Source organism: Ischnura elegans, chromosome 10 (genome assembly GCF_921293095.1).
Source record: "Ischnura elegans chromosome 10, ioIscEleg1.1, whole genome shotgun sequence".
Taxonomy (NCBI): domain Eukaryota; kingdom Metazoa; phylum Arthropoda; class Insecta; order Odonata; family Coenagrionidae; genus Ischnura; species Ischnura elegans.
This window is the reverse complement of record NC_060255.1, coordinates 34,185,124-34,203,703: the sequence shown is the minus strand read 5'-3', so window position 1 is coordinate 34,203,703 and position 18,580 is coordinate 34,185,124. Positions and strand designations below refer to the sequence as shown.

The following is an 18,580-nucleotide window of genomic DNA, read 5'->3' as shown; positions in this document are numbered from 1 at the left end:
TAGGTCATTCGTGTGTCTCTTCAGTGATATAGTGGAAGTCTTGATGTGATTGTTGTGCTTAAGTGCGTTCATTTAGTAATTTATCGTTTGCCTTCAGTTTTTTGACTGATTATACTAACGTTTGTGTTTAAAATGTAAGCATATTTATTTAACTTAATTATGCGTAAGTGCCTTACGTCGCCGACAAAAAACTACTAGCATTGTCGGAATAGTGTGTATCACGCAGGTTTGTTTGTGTGAAGTGAAATTCCTGTGTTCTTGTATAAACATGAGTGACATGTTTCTGTTGTGAAAAACAAGTTATATTGGCTTAATGCAAAACCAGAATTATATTATTTAGTATTTTAAAGGAGCCTTTCTTAGATAAAGACGTGTGAGATATTTGTTGGTGAAGTTGTTATCGCTAATCGCGGAAAAACGTTTACCTTTCGACAACTATTTGTTGTTTGAACTGGTAAAAGATGTGACTCTCATGGTACAGTAGTATTTCTGATAATCATGGCAAAACTATACAGCTATTCGATAACTATTCATGATTGTGAGAAGTGATGGAAGATGTGGAAAAGCCCAATTAAAGTTTTTATGACACTGCTTCTAAAAATATTTCAACTTTAATCTCTGTTCACATATTTTATTTATTCAGAATTCCGGATTCGTGAAATTTAATTGTTAAGTATATCCTACCTAATAATAAGTTTACCATATTGGATGTATTTGTAATTTTTTTAATTGAACCGTTCAATTGTAAAGTTACGAATTTCAATTGAATCTTTCAATTGATTTTTGTCACTTTTCAATTGAACGGTTCAATTGAATATTTTTCACTGGAATATTTTCAATTGGGATTACGTAGATTTACATAGAAAATTGTAAGGAATGTAGATAAAACAATTGTTTTGGAAAAAAATTTGATTTTTGATTGTTTTTCTTAACCGGACCTTACTTTTGGAATAACCCTCATATAATAACAATAATAGGAAAATTTCATACCCCGTCATAGTACTCCTTGACCATTTCAAAAGCGGGGACTGCCTGGAGGTGCTCAGCTGCCATCCGCTTCCACTCTTCAAATCTGAATTTAGCCTCGTCAAGCAGCATGACAACAGTTTGCGCCACATCTGAAAGGACAGGATAGTCCCATTTCGGTAATGCAAAAAAAGTCTTCCACAAACTCATGAAATGAGCACTAAATTAACTACTTTGAGAGAGAAAACCATCTCAAACTAATGACTGAAGCACTGCACTCTTCCAAAATTAGTGAAAACTATATCATCCACACTTCATGAAGTTACTTGGTTCCTTCTCTACAATCAGAGATGAATGTTGCCTCATAGATCTTTTCCACATTTTTCATGCAAACATGACAGATGGCTATGAAAATTTTTCAAAAAATTACAAATGAAGAACCTATTGCGTTCAAAAGAACAGTGATGGCCTTGATATCAATATGATCAGCAATAAATGATGCAACTGTTAAATTTTGCAGTAAGATACAAGGAATTCCATTAGCATTATCTTCCCAAAGCATGGCATATTTTGCAGGTAACAAATTCAATGAGAGAAAATTCTGCTCCAACTTCTTTTCGCTCAAATACTCTTAAGAACTTTTTCTACTCCATAATGATGACTCACGTAAAATGAGATATGCATCAGAGCTACATTCTGAAACTTTAAAGAGTGCTAAAATACTGAAAATTCATTGACAGGAAAAATATCAAGAAATTCCTTAGTTTAGTTATCACTATTACATGATTCCTCAAACATATACGATCAGGTCTCAGCAATAATTTAACAAAGAGTAAATGACGGAGAAATTTTTGGGTCGACAACAAGGAAACATTGTGGTGACAATTACATATTTACAAATACATGCACGCACACAATGTGACATAAAGTTTTCACACATGAATAACATTCAAAATCATACGAGCTATGAGCTATCAATTCATTAAGTGATATAAATTATGCAAGTTAGGATGAGACTGAGTCTTAATGAAGGCATGAAAAATTTTCCAGATACTCAAAAACTGATATGAATCATCAATATTGTCCAGCATTTAGAAGCTGTGCACTCTACAGGTAAAAATTATATCAAATAACATACCTACCTATTTTGCTGACAAATGGGTCAAAATAATTTCTCAAAGGTTAATCAACTCTCTCTACTGTATAATGGCATCCAAGAAAAAAATATCATACTGATCACAGTTATCCTTACGTAATTCATTTATTGAATAGGGAAGAAATGATCCTGCTTCAATGACCACCTAACTTGAAAATGTTTCACTGAATCACAAATCCAGATTTCTATTTGCTATTTTTCTATTTTGTAACCATGCCTTTCCTGAATGAATAAATACCTGAATTCCTTAATCTTCAAAAATGACGCTAAAAATGATATGTCAATAACCATCGATGAACAGTTGAATTCTGGTCTCAACGCAGCCAATACACTCTTTATGTTGAAAAAGTGTTATCACATCACACAAACACAAGACACACTCTTACCTCAGATTTACATATGAAACAGAGAATAGAAGATTACACCAGCCCATCTTAAACAAACATGGCCTCATTACATGGTAGTAGTTGAAATAGAAAGCACATACAGGAGAGCCATTACTAATTATTAGCCCAAACATGGCTATCAAGGCTAAAATAAATTCTGTTCAAGCAAGTAATACTGGAGAAAAGAAATAAGCACCTAAAACAAAATATAAGAAATATACTATCACAAAATCTAAGGAAAAGAGGGAAGATTGATTGGTCAGCACCATGACAAATTATTACCACATAATAAAGACAAACAGACAACAGGAGGAAAAGTTTTTGTGACTGATGTGATATATTGTCATTGTTATTGTTTTTAACCTGTTAGATATAATTCAGTGTGTCATTTATTTTGGTGCCAAACAATAAATGGGACGCTACGCTCTAGCGTCACTTGCACGGCAACCATCGTAGTGTCAAGTCATTACTTTACATTACAAGGCGACGAGGATGGGATACTAAATTTTACGGAAAAGTTTGTGTTGGGGGTGGACAATTGGGAGTCTTAAGAAGAGAGATTGGACGAGTATTTTATTATTTTGGACTTGGGAGAGGAAGAGGTGCACGCAGCAAAGAAAAAAGCATTGCTTTTATCGTCGATAGGGAAGGAGACGTACGAAGTCGTGCGTAATTTGTGCGAGCCCAAGAAGCCGTCGCAGTGCTTGCTAGATGAAATCAAGAGTAAGCTGAGGAGTCATTTCAACCCACAGAAATTGGCAATTGCTGAGAGGGTAAGGTTCCACCAGAGGACACAAGGGAAGGAGGAGAGCGTCCCCGAGTTTGCGGCTGGCCTTCGCAGCGCGTTGCGTCATTGCAAGTACGGCCGATTCCTGGATGAGGCCCTGAGAGAACAGTTTGTCCAGGGACTCAGGGACTCGGCTATCACCCAGGCATTGCATTAGGAGGACGAAAGTTTAACTTTCGCCCGAGCAGTGGAGATAGCCGCATCCCGGGAAAAGGCAAGGCGGAGACGAGTAGAAACGCAGTAGAGGGAAGAAATTTGGAAGGTGTGGGAGGCACAGCAGAGGTGCATTATGTGAAAGGTGAAAGAGGTGAGATGGAGGAAGATGACGACGCCGAGAAGGTGCATCGAGTAGGCACGGGAGTGCCAGGAGGAAGCTCCCGTAGATGGCAGAAGCAGGAGAGTGGGCCACCATGGGGGGGAAGTCGCCCTTCACTTAAAAGCAAATGCAACACCGGTGTTTTGTGCTCCCAGAACCTTAGCATTTGGCCTTAAAAATAAAGTAAATGAGGAGCTTGACAGATTGCTGGAGCTGGGTATTTTGTATCCAGTAGATTTTAGCGATTGGGCAACACCCATTGCGCCAGTAATGAAAAGCACAGGGAAGGTAAGGATTTGCGGGGATTTTAAAATTGCTTTAAGCCCAAATTTGAATATTGAAAGGTACCCCCTACCTAGAGTGGAAGAGGTCTTTCTAAACTTGCAAGGTGGTCAGTCATTTTCAACCATTGTCTTGTCCCAGGCTTTTCAACAGCTAGTTTTAGCTGACGATTCACAGCGTATGTGCACAATTAATACCCATAGGGGCCTTTTTAGATACGCTAGGTTACCATTTGGTGTTGCATCTGCCCCAGCCATTTTTCAAAAGATAATGGATCAAGTGGTTCAAGGCCTTTCAGGGGTGGCCTGTTTTCAGAATGATGTAATTGTTACAGGCTGTAATGAGGAGGAACACGGTAAAAATTTGTATGCATTACTAGAAAGGTTGCAAAAATTTGGATTTTGAGTAAATAAGCAAAAGTGTAAAATTGGTTGCGAGTCAGTGGAATTTTTGGGTCATAGGATTGATAAAAGTGGGCTTAATGCAATGAAGGATAAAGTGGAAGCCATTGTAAAATCACCAGCTCCCAAAGATGTCCCCCAGCTAAGATCTTTCTTGGGTCTTATAAAATATTACTCCGAGTTTTTACTGGGCCTAGCTTCTGTGCTGATTCCTTTGCACGAACTTCTTAAGAAGGATGTACTATGGTTTTGGTCAGCAGACTGTGATGCAGCCTTTATGAAAATTAAGAGGTTAATCACATCACATAGGGTATTGGCACATTATGATCCAACTGTAAATGTGATATTAGAATGTGATGCTTCACCATTTGGCCTAGGTTCGGTGCTGCTGCATAAATACACCAATGGAGAGGAAAGGCCAATTGCCTTTGCATCTAGGTCACTGAGTCGTGCAGAAAGGAATTATTCACAAATAGATAGAGAGGCTTTGGCCATCATTTTTGGAGTGAAAAAGTTCCATCAGTATTTATATGATCGTCACTTTGTTTTGAAAACAGACCATAAACCGCTGCTCCACATTTTTGGGGTAAATAGAGGGATACCACAAATGGCTGCCAATAGGTTACAGCGCTGGGCAGTAATATTGCAAGCCTATGATTATGAAATACAGTGGAACCTCGATTTATCGTTTTTCAGGGGGATGGATGAAAAAAACAATGAATGCGGGAAAACGATCAATGCGGGACTGTTTGTCCGGGTAGCCTATGTCCCAGGAAACGCTGGATTTTTGCGAATTATGACATTCATTAATGGATTCAAAAAAGATTTTAGCTTATTACAGAAATATTATTCCTTTATCGAAACACTTAGGTCATATTGTTGATTTGCATTATATCTCTTATAAATATCCAGAAGGAACACCCCTTGGTAAAAAAAATGTTTCACTCCTATCGGAATTTTCACTGCTATTATGCATTTCTGTCCGATGTAAAAATTCTTATCCATCAAATGCCATTTCAAGTACACGTATTTAAGAGAGAAATGTGCGTGTTATACCTCAAACAACTGATTTCGCCATCGCAGTGATTGGTTTTAGGATGGATCAAGAAGGCCAAAAATAGTTTATTATTTGAAATGTTCCTTTCTTGCAATTAAATTTTTAATATGATTGAGGCACTGTGGTGTTAATCATCAGCGGCACGCCCACCTGATCCTCGGCTTCATCCCACTTCTTGTTTTCACCAGGGATCTCGCTCTAACCCCACCCCTACTGTCATGTACTAGCGGACATACCGAGGCGTGCTGTAATATTCACGCATTTCTAGCCCGGATTTTCTTCGTCCTCAATTATTTTCAGTCTATCATTTAAAGTTCTCACTTGTGTCTTCGGAAGGGCCATGGTCCGAAGACGAATAAGAATAAAACTAATAAAAATGAAACCGGACTCTATTGAACCCACACGGAAAACACTCGCAGGTTTTAAGTCAACCCACCCTGGAAAGTACGGAACCACCCGTATGAGGTGAAGTTTGGCACTTATGCTATCGCGTACGGCGTAAGCAGAGCTTACTGCAGAGGGTGAAGCATGACCATAAAACTGCGCAAATTTTTTATCCTATAGAGAAGGCAACTTACCCACTCATTTCTAACAATAAGTAGCGTAGCTCTAGATGTGCAGATGAATTCAGATTGCTAATAGGGAGAAACAAAATATCCTGAGGAGACATCGCTTCGTTAGCACCTCAGACAAGTGAGACTTGTAGCATAACTCGTAAATTGTAACCAGACAACCAGCCCTGTTTTCGAAAAAAATCCGCATCAACTGCCATGAAGCTCACTATCAGCTGCAAGGATATCGATATTCGACAGAAATCACCATCGTATTATACCAACTATTTCCTTGCTTAAAATGGTTAAATAACGTTAGAAATACGTCGTGTTTGGTATCATTCTATTTTTAATTACGTGCACATCACTAATATCTCAATCTAATAAAAGTATAATACCAATTGCCGAAATTCATTTGTATACACCTTTTGGGCTAATCGGTGATTCATGCAGCAGTTGAACTCCAGAGGTTGGGATCTTTGAAGCGAGTCAGCGGTCGAGAAAGGGGGAAGCAAGGTTTCTTTTGTTCTCGAGTAACTTGATATTTTCCATCGAAGCTAAGGTCTTCGTATTACGATCCCTGCTCGAGCTGGGACTTTTTTTTATTTCGGAGAAGAGGAAAGCTTCAGACGGGGAGAGGCGAGTGCTGAATGGAGGGGGATACCGGATCTTGGGAAATGCGCTAATGTAACTATCCCACGGCACTCTGCTTCTCCCTATCCTATTTTAATCTCCTGGGGAAGATTCAAACTTAGTGTCTGTCGTTATTAGCCATAAACAACACTTTGTAAACACTTCGTCTTATTTTTGTCAAACGATGGATAAGGGAAAATTATACGACGGGACCGTGATCTTCAAATGATCAATGCGGGAAAACGATACTTGGGGGAACGCTAGATGCGGGAAAAAATTACATTGTCTTAATTGAACTTAATTTGGGACCAGGAGTGGCGAACGATGAATGCGGGAAAACGATCAATGTGGGAACGATAAATCGGGGTTCCACTGTACAGTATATCAAAGCAGAGCAAAATGTAGTTGCAGATGGATTATCTAGGTTACCCGTGGAGCAGGAGTCAAATATTACAGAGGAAATTTCCTATTTGCAGGTAGGAGAAAGTGAATTTCTTCCTTTTACCTCAAAGGTAATTATACCTTTGAGGTAACACTTAAATTAATTAGCAAAGCTTCTCGGGTGGATAAATGTGTAAGTAAGGTAATTTATTTTTGCTTCTTTGGCTGGCCAAGTAAGGTGGGTGAGGAGTTGAAGCCATATTTTGATAGGCGATATGAGTTGACAGTGGAACAAGGTTGTTTGATGTGGGGAAATGGAGTCATATTGCCAGAAGGGTTAAAACTGAATATTTTGTCAGAGTTGCATTCAGGGCACTTGGGAATGGCAAAATCAAAATCATTGGCAAGGTCATATGTGTGGTGGCCAAGGTTGGATTCGGACATTGAAAAGATGGTAAAGTCTTGTGAGTCCTGCTTATCAAATAAGCCAACACCAAACAGGGTACCATTAAAGGGTTGGGACTGGCCAGAGAAACCATGGCAAAGACTACATTTAGATCTGGCAGGACCCTTTGTGGGGAAGATGTTTATGGTTTTAATTGATAGCCACACAAAGTGGCCAGAGGTAAAGGAGTTAAGTACTAGTTCAGGAGAGGAGATCATTTCTCACCTAAGAAATGCATTTTCTGTCTTTGGACTCCCGTAGCAGATTGTTACCGACAATGGCCCCCAGTTCACTGGTGGAGAATTTGCAAAATTCTGTGAAATGAATTGTATTAGGCATATATTTTCTCCGACATATCACCCAGCAATCAATGGGGCTGCTGAAAATATGGTAAAGATTTTCAAGAACAAACTGAAAACCCTTCTGCACTCAGGAGTTCCCTTGCATGTTGCCTTGCCCAGATTCCTTTTTGACTATAGACTGGCACATCACTCTACCACGGGGGAAGCTCCAAGCAAACTGATGTTTGGAAGACTCCCTCGTTCTCGGCCTGCGGTAGCGAAGCCAAATACGAGAGAGGTCGTTACAAACCAACAAAGGGCTCAAGGAGGAGCTCAGGGGGGTTCTTTTGGGCGAGTGTTTAGAAGTGGTCAAGAGGTGATGGTGAAAGTTTACCCATATGGTATAGGGAAGTGGGTGAAGGGAGTGGTGAAAGAGGTTCTTGGTACAAGGAACTACAAAATTTTGACTGATGATGGGAATCTCATGCTCCAGAAATAGCTCCCAGAAGCGAAGAGGTTAGCATTACAGAAGAGGGATCGGTGCAATCTGTGGGGGGATAGGAGTCACAAAATAGTGTCTGGGGACCGAGGCTGCCCAAAGTGGGAGGTAATGTGAATGACCAGAGTGTGACGGGAAACAGTGTCCCTCAAAGGAGGTACCCTCTTAGAGAGAGGAAAAGAAGGGAGTGTTTGGATTTGTGAAGTTTTTTTTTCTTCATCTTTGTAATGTTCAATTTATTAACATGAAGTATGTCTCCTTTTGGTTTTTCTTCTCTCTCCAATATAGAGTTTTATTTTTTTTGTGATGTTGCAAAATTGCAATCAATTTTTTTTAGGGAGGGGGATGATGTGATATATTGTCATTGTTATTGTTTGTAACCTGTTAGAAATAATTTAGTTTGTTATTTGTTTTGGCACCAAACAATAAATGGGACGCTACGCTCTAGCGTCACTTGCACAGCAACCATCGTAGGGTCAAGTCATTACAGTGACAAATAACACCATTAAATCAAATTTGTCAAAGGTTGATGAAATTTGAAAGTTAGTTAAAAAATACAGAATAGCTACCAAACAAACAAACTTCTTCTGCCAAACAAACTAGAAATGGACAGCATGATATAATGTTGAGAATACTTACCTTGTATGAACTGAACTATAACCTTTCCAACAGCTTTGAATTCACCAGAGAATTGTTGCATATATCCAAATACTTTTTCAAGAGCTTCCACCAGATAGTGACTGAATTTCTCAAAACCTTCACAAACAGCAGCAACCACTTTTCCCACTGATTCACGTACAGCTGGAGCCATTTCGTCATAGATAGAAAGAACCTGGGAGAAAAGATCAATCAGAATCATTAGATTTCCTGTTTTTTATGGTGATGGCTGCTATTATGGATGGAATAGCATCATGCTATTCTTCATTATTGCAACCGATGTTGCTATAATATAGCGTATTGCAACGCCTATGCTATTTGGTATTACGAACGGTTGCAATTCGTGTTTTTACTACACCGGAAGACGTAATTCTCAGAATAGCATAGGCCCGTTGCTATTTACTATTATGAACGGCGAATTGCAACCGGTAGGCTTGCTATAATATTACGCGGTCTTCGATGCCGAGCAATTCGGTATTGCAACCAGAAAACGTGCGCATTGCGATGTCGAATTGTTTTTCTGAGGTTAAAGTAACCTAATCAAGCATTGAAAAATGGAATAATAGCCAAAAATAAAATGATATCAGCTTTATTTTAATTAAATAATAGTAGCATAAGTGATGAATATTTAACTAGTTAAGTGATTTGGTTAGGAATTAACATTCGAGCTTAATATATGAAGCACAAGCTTGCTTCATCGACAGTACGAAAACAATAACAATTAATGCAAAGAATTACTACCATTAGCCCAAATTTTACGTGTTTTATTCATATTTACAATTCATAATTTTATTTCATCACTTGACTTGCTACTAAAAATATCCTCAATGTAGGCTATCAGGTCGATTCTTGAAAATTTTCAAGCTTGTGTTAACACACTAACTCGCCAAATATATTAATAGTTATAGCTTTCAATGAAAACCATATATTACCATAATAATACCATATACTTTGATCAGCCGTTCATTTCCTCAATTGGACAGTATATACAAATACATGCAACGAGTCGAAATTGTTTTCCCCACTATTCGCTGCCTTCTACAATTAAAACTAAAAATTTACTAAATTATAAACACGGGCAGTCGACTTGAATTACTTGCTTGAAAACAAAGGATTTCTCCGAACACCAATAAAGTTTCCGAACAAATATGATTCACCACAAACGTTTAATGGAATATCCATGCACTACATCATTAATGCAATATATATCATGTGGAATTGAATACAAATTGTTTCCTCTATAGACAAGTAAGTTATTCACACAATTAAGTTTCAGTTTATCGGCACAGTTCAGGGTCTATCAAAAATTTCAGTGAGCACATAATAAAATCAGCTGATACGAAAACAATGATAACTGACACAACAGCACTTTCCACACGATTCACTGTTGCTAGATTCACTTTTTCACAGCTGTTCCATCCATCCTCAAATTCACCATCACCTCCCTCTGCTTTTTCCAAATATGCAGCTGAAATATCGATACTATTCCATCATAATACATGAAAGCACAGCTGTGACGTTGCCACCTACTTCATTTCCTAAACAGAGAATGAACACTGAAATTAGGGAGTCATATAATATATAGATAACATTAGAAACGAAAGCTTCTAGTTCATACAGTAAAACGATATCGTCACGAGCAATACAATAAAAGTTGATACATTTTAATTCTGATATGCAACAAACAGACTTCGAAGCCTAACACATTTACGAAGAAAATCAAACATATTTAGCTTTCAATGATTATTTCGCATAGCATATATCTCACGGTAAAGGACCGATCGGATATAGGTAAATCATTGAATATTTATGTCCGATAAATCATCATTATAACAACGAAATTATGACCTAACCCACCTGTCTGAAGCCATTGGGAAATTATCACAACCATAACAAACAGCTGATTTCTTAAATGAGATTTTCAAAGCGTATTATATATTTCCAAGGTTTAATATAATTTTTAAATGTAAATAAAGCAATTATTTATAATTTCAAGTCAATATTCCGTAAAATACAGAAAAATATATAAAATATCTTCTCCCTCATTGGTTACGCAAACTGTTCAGAAAGTTTTTCATACGGGAAGAGGCGGAGCTTCCAAATAGCTCGCGCAAGAAATAGCATGCTGCTATTCCGAACAAAATTATTACTACGCTTCATTCATAATACGGGGTCGTTGCTATAATGACCCGCAGAATAGCGTATGCTATTTTTTGCAACGCTTATCCATAATAGCAGCCATAGAGTTTTGAAGGGACATGGTAAGATTTTTCTCAAAGAAAATTGAGCAAAATTTATGTATCCTAACATGTATCATGCAGTCGAACAAATGTTTCTCTTTTAATTTTTCATACAAAAGGCCACAAGAATATGATGTCATTAGACTTCAATGTGGAGAGATATGGCATCACAAATAAATATTGAGCTTCTATTCTCATCTGAAGGTATTCTCAACTAAGTGACCCATCCAACACTACTTCCAATATTCTTTAAAATGGAGAGTTACACTGAAAAGTAAATCATCCTTCTCACAAGAAGCTACAATGCAGTGAGCATATAGAATCCAGTGCAGAAAGACTTAACAATGCAGCAAGCATACAGAATCCAATGCAGAAAGACTCAATCCATGAACTGAATAAAATGCAAAGGAAGATTGTGCAGTTTGTCAAAAACTTCTACAGGCATACAGACAGGGTTACCCAGATGTTAAGCGAATTAGGCTGGGAGCCGCTGAAGACTTAAAGCAAACGTTGGAAGGTTGCAAGCTAGGCTTAGATTGCTTGAAAAATTGAGAATATATATCTCTAACAGTGACACGGAGAACATAATATTAGATACCCACTATATTTCCAAGTCTGACAGAAGTGATAAATTAAGAGAGATATTTAGCCGAACCAATGGCTATGGGAATTCGTTCTTCCCCCACAATATAAAGGATTTTAATATATGCTGATCGTAATTTTGCATTTCCTTTTTAAGTGTAAACGGCTGGTGTTCCAACATCCCCTGCCACACGTGACAACTTGCGGGGTAGGACGTAGATGAATTTGCAAGGGTTTTGACACTAATTTCCACCAAGAATGATTAATGCATCACCACAATTCTGTATTGTTTCTATTGAAAAATAATTTGTCATAGCGATGTCTGAGAAACTGTAGCTATTATGTCACAAATACATTAGCTCTCTTTAAATCATCCATCAGAAGAAATGATACCATTATTATGTTTTTCATCTATAAGTATTACTTTCAAATCACAAAATCAATCAGTTAACAATTTTACAAGATATAAAATGCTCATATCCATTACTTCATGATTTACTGTTAACAAAGTACATAAATCATCACCTAATAAAGGGAATGAGTATATATTTTTAGAAAAGGAGTTTATACTTTCATATGTAACTTCTACAATCTTAAGAGTAAAATGGAAAATATTTACCTTCAGCCAATTCTGACGCCACACCTTCTCAAATTCCTCATTCATGTGACGAAGTTTTTCAATAGTTTGAGCAAATGCTGCTTGCAGAGCATGGACAGCTTTCTTCCTATAAACGAAAACTTCATTTCAGAACACTAAAAAATCACTTGTGCAAAGTAAATATTGCCATGAAATTATAGAGGATATACCAGAACTGATAAAGTAAAAATAAAAACTTTAATTATTGTAAGCTCAAAGACAGAACCAAATTTGTAAATACCTAATTATACTAAGCTTCTGTAAGATTTGATTTCAAAAGATACCTCAAACAATGTAAATGGCAATTGATAGAGAAATACAAAGGTGCATTTCAATTAAATGTTATGTAAATTAGATGTTTACACACATAATAGCAGAACATAGAACAGATTAACCCTTTTGCTGCTGCTCAATCTCCGAAAACCTACCTCTCACATGCGGCAAAAGTGCTAAGCGCATGGTAGAGGGGAAGAAAAGGTACGTTCACAGCAGCCTGCCATGCGAATGTACCAGGTACGTTTACAGCAGTGAAAGGGTTATATGACAAGAAAATTTAATGCATCATTAGCTTAAGACAACATGCAATCGTTAGTTAAAATATAAAATCTATCACTGCACAGGCCAATTTTAGCAATGATCAATACATTAGATGACAAAGGTCTCTAATTTTCATTAGTTTAATAGATACAGTGGAACCTCAAACTGTCAATTTTCTGGGGGATGGATGAAAAAAACGATGAATGCGGGAAAACGATCGATCGGGGATGTTTGTCCGGGTTGCGTATGTCCCAGGAAACGCTGGATATTTGCGAATTATGACATTCATTAATGGATTCAAAAAAGATTTTAGCTTATTACAGGAATATTATTACTTTATCGAAACACTTAGGTCATATTGTTGATTCGGATTTTATCTATTTCAAATATCCTAAAGGAACAAGCCGCCTTGCTAAAAAATGCTTGCACTCCACTCAAAATTTTCACTGCTATTATGCATTTCTGTCTGATGTAAAAATTGTTACCCATCAAATTCCATTTCAAGTACACGTATTTACGAGAGAAATGTGCATGTTATGCCTCAAACAACTGATTTCGTCGTCGCAGTGATTGGTTTTAGGATGGATCAAGAAGGCCAAAAACAGTTTAATGTTCCTTTCTAACAATTAAATTTTTAATATGATTGAGGCAATGTGGCGTTAATCTTCAGCGGCACGCCCACCTGATCCTCGGCTTCATCCCACTTCTTGTTTTCACCAGGGATCTTGCTCTACCCCACCCCTGCCGTCATGTGCTACCGGACATACCGAGGCGTTCTGTAATATTCACGCACTTCTAGCCCGGATTCTTTTCTTTGTCATCAATTATTTTCAGTCCATCTTTTAAAGTTCTCACTTGTGTCTTCGGAAGGGCCATGGTCCGAAGACGAATAAGAATAAAACTAATAAAAATGAAACCGGACTCTACTGAACCCACACGGAAAACACTCGCCGGTTTTAAGTCAACCCACCCTGGAAAGTACGGAACCACTCATGCGAGGTGAAGTTCGGCACTAATGCTATCGCGTACGGCATAGGCAGAGCTTACTGCAGAGGGTGAAGCATGACCATATGACTTCACAATAAAATTTTTTATCCCATAGAGAAGGCAACTTACCCTCTCATTTCTAACAATAAGTAGCGTAGCTCAAGGTGAGCAGATGAATTCAGATTGCTAGTAGAGAGAAACAAAATATCCTAAGAAGACATCGCTTCGTTAGCAACTCAGACAAGGGAGACTTGCAGCATAACTCGTAAATTGTAACCAGACGCACTGTTTTCGAAAAAAAAATCGCATCAACTGCCGTGAAGCTCAATATCAATTGCGAAGATATCGATATTCGCCAGAAATCACCATCGTATTATTCCAACTATTTCCTTGCTTAAAAAACGTTAGAAATACGTCGTGTTTGGTATCATTCTTTACTGAATTACGTGCACATCACTAATATCTCAATCTAATAAAAGTATTATACCAATAGCCGAAATTCATTTTTAGACAACTTTTGGGCTAATTGGTGATTCATGCAGCAGTTGACCTCCAGAAGGGGATCTTTGAAGCGAGTCGGCTAAAATAAAGTCAGCGGCCGAGAAAGGGGGAGGCGTGAAAAAGGTTTCTTTTGTTCTATAGTAACTTGATATTTTCTTTCGAAGCTAAGGTCATCGTAATACGATCCCTGCTCGAGCTAGGACCTTTTTTTTATTTCGGAGAAGAGGAAAGCTTCAACCAGGGGGAGGCGAGTGCGGAGTGAATGGAGGTGGATACCGGATCTTGGGAAATGCGCTAATACAACTATCCCATGGCACTCTGCTTCTCCCTATCGCATTTCAATCTCCTGGGGAAGATACAAACTTAGTGTCTGTCGTTATTAGCCATAAATAACACGTTGTAGACACTTCGTCTCATTTCTACCAAACGATGAATGCGGGAAAATTATTCGACGGGACCGCGATCTTCAAACGATCAATGTGGGAAAACGATACTTTGGGGAACGATGGATGAGGGAAAAAATTACATTGTCTTTATGGAACTTAATTTGGGACCAGGAGCGGCAAATGATGAACGCGGGAAAACGATGAATGCGGGAATGATAAATCGGGGTTCCACTGTATACGAAAAGCTGTAAATTTAGGAAAGTTCTCATATCCACTTACAAAGCCACTACAACTTCATGAACATATTCATCATTTAGGATTTCATCTTTCATTTCAATCAATTGCTTCTGGTATGACTCCAACAGAGGTTTAACATTAGGGGAAGCTTTCTTCAGAAGTTCAAGGAAATGCTTCCCGTCAGCCTGGAGCCTTTGCCTCATCTCATCTGCCATTTTCTCAGCTTTCTCGCGCATAAATTTGTAGTCATTCATCACATCAGACTGTCAAAAGGATAAGGAAATCATATTTAAGATACAATAAAATTAACTCACATGACTGTACCCTATTCACAGTAACATATCCTACATCATAATTAAAGACAACCTCTATTCAAATCAACACCAAAATTAAACATACTATTTCATAAATATATATGTATGTATCAATATTTCAACCATGCGCTTCGTAAAACCTCAATTAAGATAAATCCTGATATTTTAGTTCCAAAAGATTACACAAGAGGTTTATATTATCCATCCCAATGAAGTGGAAATCCCAGACCGACAATAAAAGAGACAATAAATTCATGCACTCTGTATGTAGCACCCATTCTATTTAAAAACTGATTCATTTGAAAAGGGGACGGGCAGGAAAGCGAGAGGACTGCAGCATAAAATCAGAAGGTTCTGATTTTGTGATCCAGTCAAGCCACAATTTACCCTTGGATTTTTTGCTCATTCAATCTTCCTCCTCAGTATTGCCCCATAAATACTCTTTTGTGTGTATCCCTTACTTTTCACTTCTCTTAAATTGTCCGTATTCATTCACTTCATTGCATTTTATGAATGTTTTTTTTTTTTTTAATATGAGCATTTTATGAATTTTTAGTGAGTCGTAGGCCAATAAATGATACCTCGTGAAAAACAATTAGTATGTAAAACAATGGAATTGACACAATGACCATGACCAAAACATCCATTATTTCCTACAGTTGGATAAGGCTCAGCCAACATTATAATGGATAGTCTCCTACTCGGATGCTCTACTGTACTTTCAAAAATCCCATGAACACTTGAAACAATGCTAAACAGATTATGAGCAGAACTTTAAGAATATTTTACTCACCACATATTGTTTCACATGGTCTTGCTCCCAAGTGTGCTTGACATCAAAGAAGTTTTCCTTATTGAGGTTCACAAACAAGTGGGCCAACACCTCCTTCTGTCCTCCTTTCAATCTATCAGCATGAACTTCAAATGCCTTGTCCCAGACTAGAGTGCCATGAGCTTCAATCTGATCATCTGGTGATCCTGATGAGAGAAAGAGAGTAACTTTTTACAATTTTCGAACAGCTGCAAGAGCATTACAAATAATTTTTTCAAAGGTATGACATTAAAATAAATATCAAAGTTTTATACCTAACTCCATCAACTAAATGTGTCATTTGGGGATGGATTCAAGCTGAATCTCCCCCAATCTCATGTGATGGATAGGAGGTACCAGCAAATATCACATAATATTTTTTCCCCACAAGAAAGGGCAAAATTGTTAGAAGTTTGTAAGTCTTTCAATGAAAAATTTTCTCACATTGATTGAAGTTTACGTTCATAATTTCACGAAGACAGGACGGGATATTGAAAAATTTCCTCGCATAATTGAGGAAAAATGTATAAAGTCTATCATAATTTTCTACCATGAATTCATTACCATAATATGTACTTACCCTTCTCGTGTGAGGAGTATTTGAATGAATCGACACCACTGAACTCATACGTATCAACGTGAGTGTGTTTACCGAGAACACCGATTTCACTGACTAAAACCTGCTTAGCTTCTGAAATATCCGCCTTCAAATCAGCCTTCAGAACTTCATGAGAGTCTGCCTTGACCTAAGAGAAAATTTAAACAAAAATTTTACTTAGTTTGATAGAAAAGTACAATAAACCATTCAAATCTAGCAATCACAAGATAATGAATCAAAAGAAATAATAGAATATATTAATTAAGACTAGACTATTTATCATTTACTATTAAATGATTTGCAAGCCAAACATGGCTGAACTGTTATTTCCACAAATTGATTCAATGGCAAGTTATATTTAATACTGATTATGACCCTTGCTCTTCGTAAGGCTTATACTGCCAAATGGAGAAGGTGCAGAGAAAAGCTATAATTATGTGTTAGGAAACCACAAAAAACAGACAGCGTTACAGATATGCTCAGAGTATTGGGATGGGAGAGTTTAAAGGAGAGGAGGAAAAGAAACATACTATATGGGATGTTTACAATAGTGAGTGAGGAAAAAGCATGGGATCCTTAAGATAAAGTGCCAGTCACAAAGGACAAACGTAAAGCAGTTTTTCTTCTTGACCAGGACCTACCAGTAAAAATATTTTAGCCCTTCCCAAAAAAGTTACGTAGGTATTTTTAAAAGTCAGTAAAAGAAGTAGGTTTCAAGGTTTTTTTTTACAATATTTTCAATTGTTTTCATAGTATGTTCATGTTACCAATAACAGGCCACATGGCCAACTTGTAGCAATTTAATAATAATTATTATTATCATGTAACATAGTATGTATAGCTGACCATTCATCCACATTTCTAAGCTGATTACATTTCCCCATTCTTCGAAGCAAAAATTGTATTCTCACAACATTCATGGACTTACCAAAAGGAACAGAGATTTGGGATTCACCCGGAAAACAGCTCCAGTGTCTCGGTGCTCATTATTGTGGTTGACGTATGTGAAAAATGAACCCAATCCAAGAGAACGCTCAGCATAAAATCCATAAGTCACCCATTCAGCATCAATTTTTTGGCCCTAAAAAAATCAAAATGGGGGAAAAATATTAGTTATGGGGGAAATTCAACAAAAAAAACCTCAGCAATTTACATTATACAGCGCAAAACCTAAATTCATTAGCTGCACTGAGATATCCAATAATGTTTCCAAGAGGAATAATGCCAAATTAAAATGCAGTACTCAGGGGCCATCTGGGGTGATTGGGGCCCCTTAATTAGGGTTCAAATTAGGGCCCTCCTAGCCTGGGGTTCTCCCCCAGAAAATTTTGGGAAATTGCATGCTCGGAAATGGATTCTTACCCTATTCTGGATCTTGAAAACTAGAGGAAAGTTAATAAAAAATAGCAATTTTGCAATATAATATACTATGAATTGCGAGAATTTCACAGCTTGTAAAATTTAATAATGCATATATTATGATTTTATTATATTTTACATGAATTGTTCCTCTGACACTTCACTGAAATCTAAAAAACCTCTACAATAACTTTTTGTACAACCCTTTCGCAAAAGCATCAGGTAATTTTTTATTTATTTATTATGATTTTATTTCAATTATTTATCATATAATACTTGTATACCGAGTATGTTGTAAATAAAGCAAGTAATGAAAAAATAGAATTTTATAATTGCAAAAAGAACTTTGGTTCATGTAATCTGAACTTTTTCTATAACACCTTTCATATTTGCTTGATGATAAGCGCAAGCATTGTGGGGGCCTCCTAAGCCCTCACAATGCTTGGAGCCCTCGGCAATAGCCGACCTGGCCAGATCGCTCCAGGCAGTACTGTAGCAAGAAAATCGAACTTTGAAATTGCTAAGGTTACCGATTGGTAATTCAAACAAAAATAGGTATTCTCACAACCATTTGTAGGCCAGGAAAACTCTGA

The 18,580-nt window shown here is 37.4% G+C and overlaps 1 protein-coding gene across 1 annotated transcript in view; it reads right to left on the bottom strand.

The window, feature by feature from the left end:
- LOC124167156 (apolipophorins-like) overlaps window positions 1–18,580 on the bottom strand; it is a 205,293-nt gene that overhangs the window by 49,937 nt on the left and 136,776 nt on the right. The window contains exons 36-42 of the mRNA XM_046544962.1: window positions 17,557–17,709; window positions 16,611–16,776; window positions 16,013–16,197; window positions 14,948–15,168; window positions 12,240–12,345; window positions 8,781–8,973; window positions 991–1,118 (exon numbers count right to left, since the gene is read on the bottom strand). Of these exons, the coding sequence (XP_046400918.1) occupies window positions 991–1,118; window positions 8,781–8,973; window positions 12,240–12,345; window positions 14,948–15,168; window positions 16,013–16,197; window positions 16,611–16,776; window positions 17,557–17,709 (1,152 nt within the window). The remainder of the gene's footprint in view (window positions 1–990; window positions 1,119–8,780; window positions 8,974–12,239; window positions 12,346–14,947; window positions 15,169–16,012; window positions 16,198–16,610; window positions 16,777–17,556; window positions 17,710–18,580) is intronic.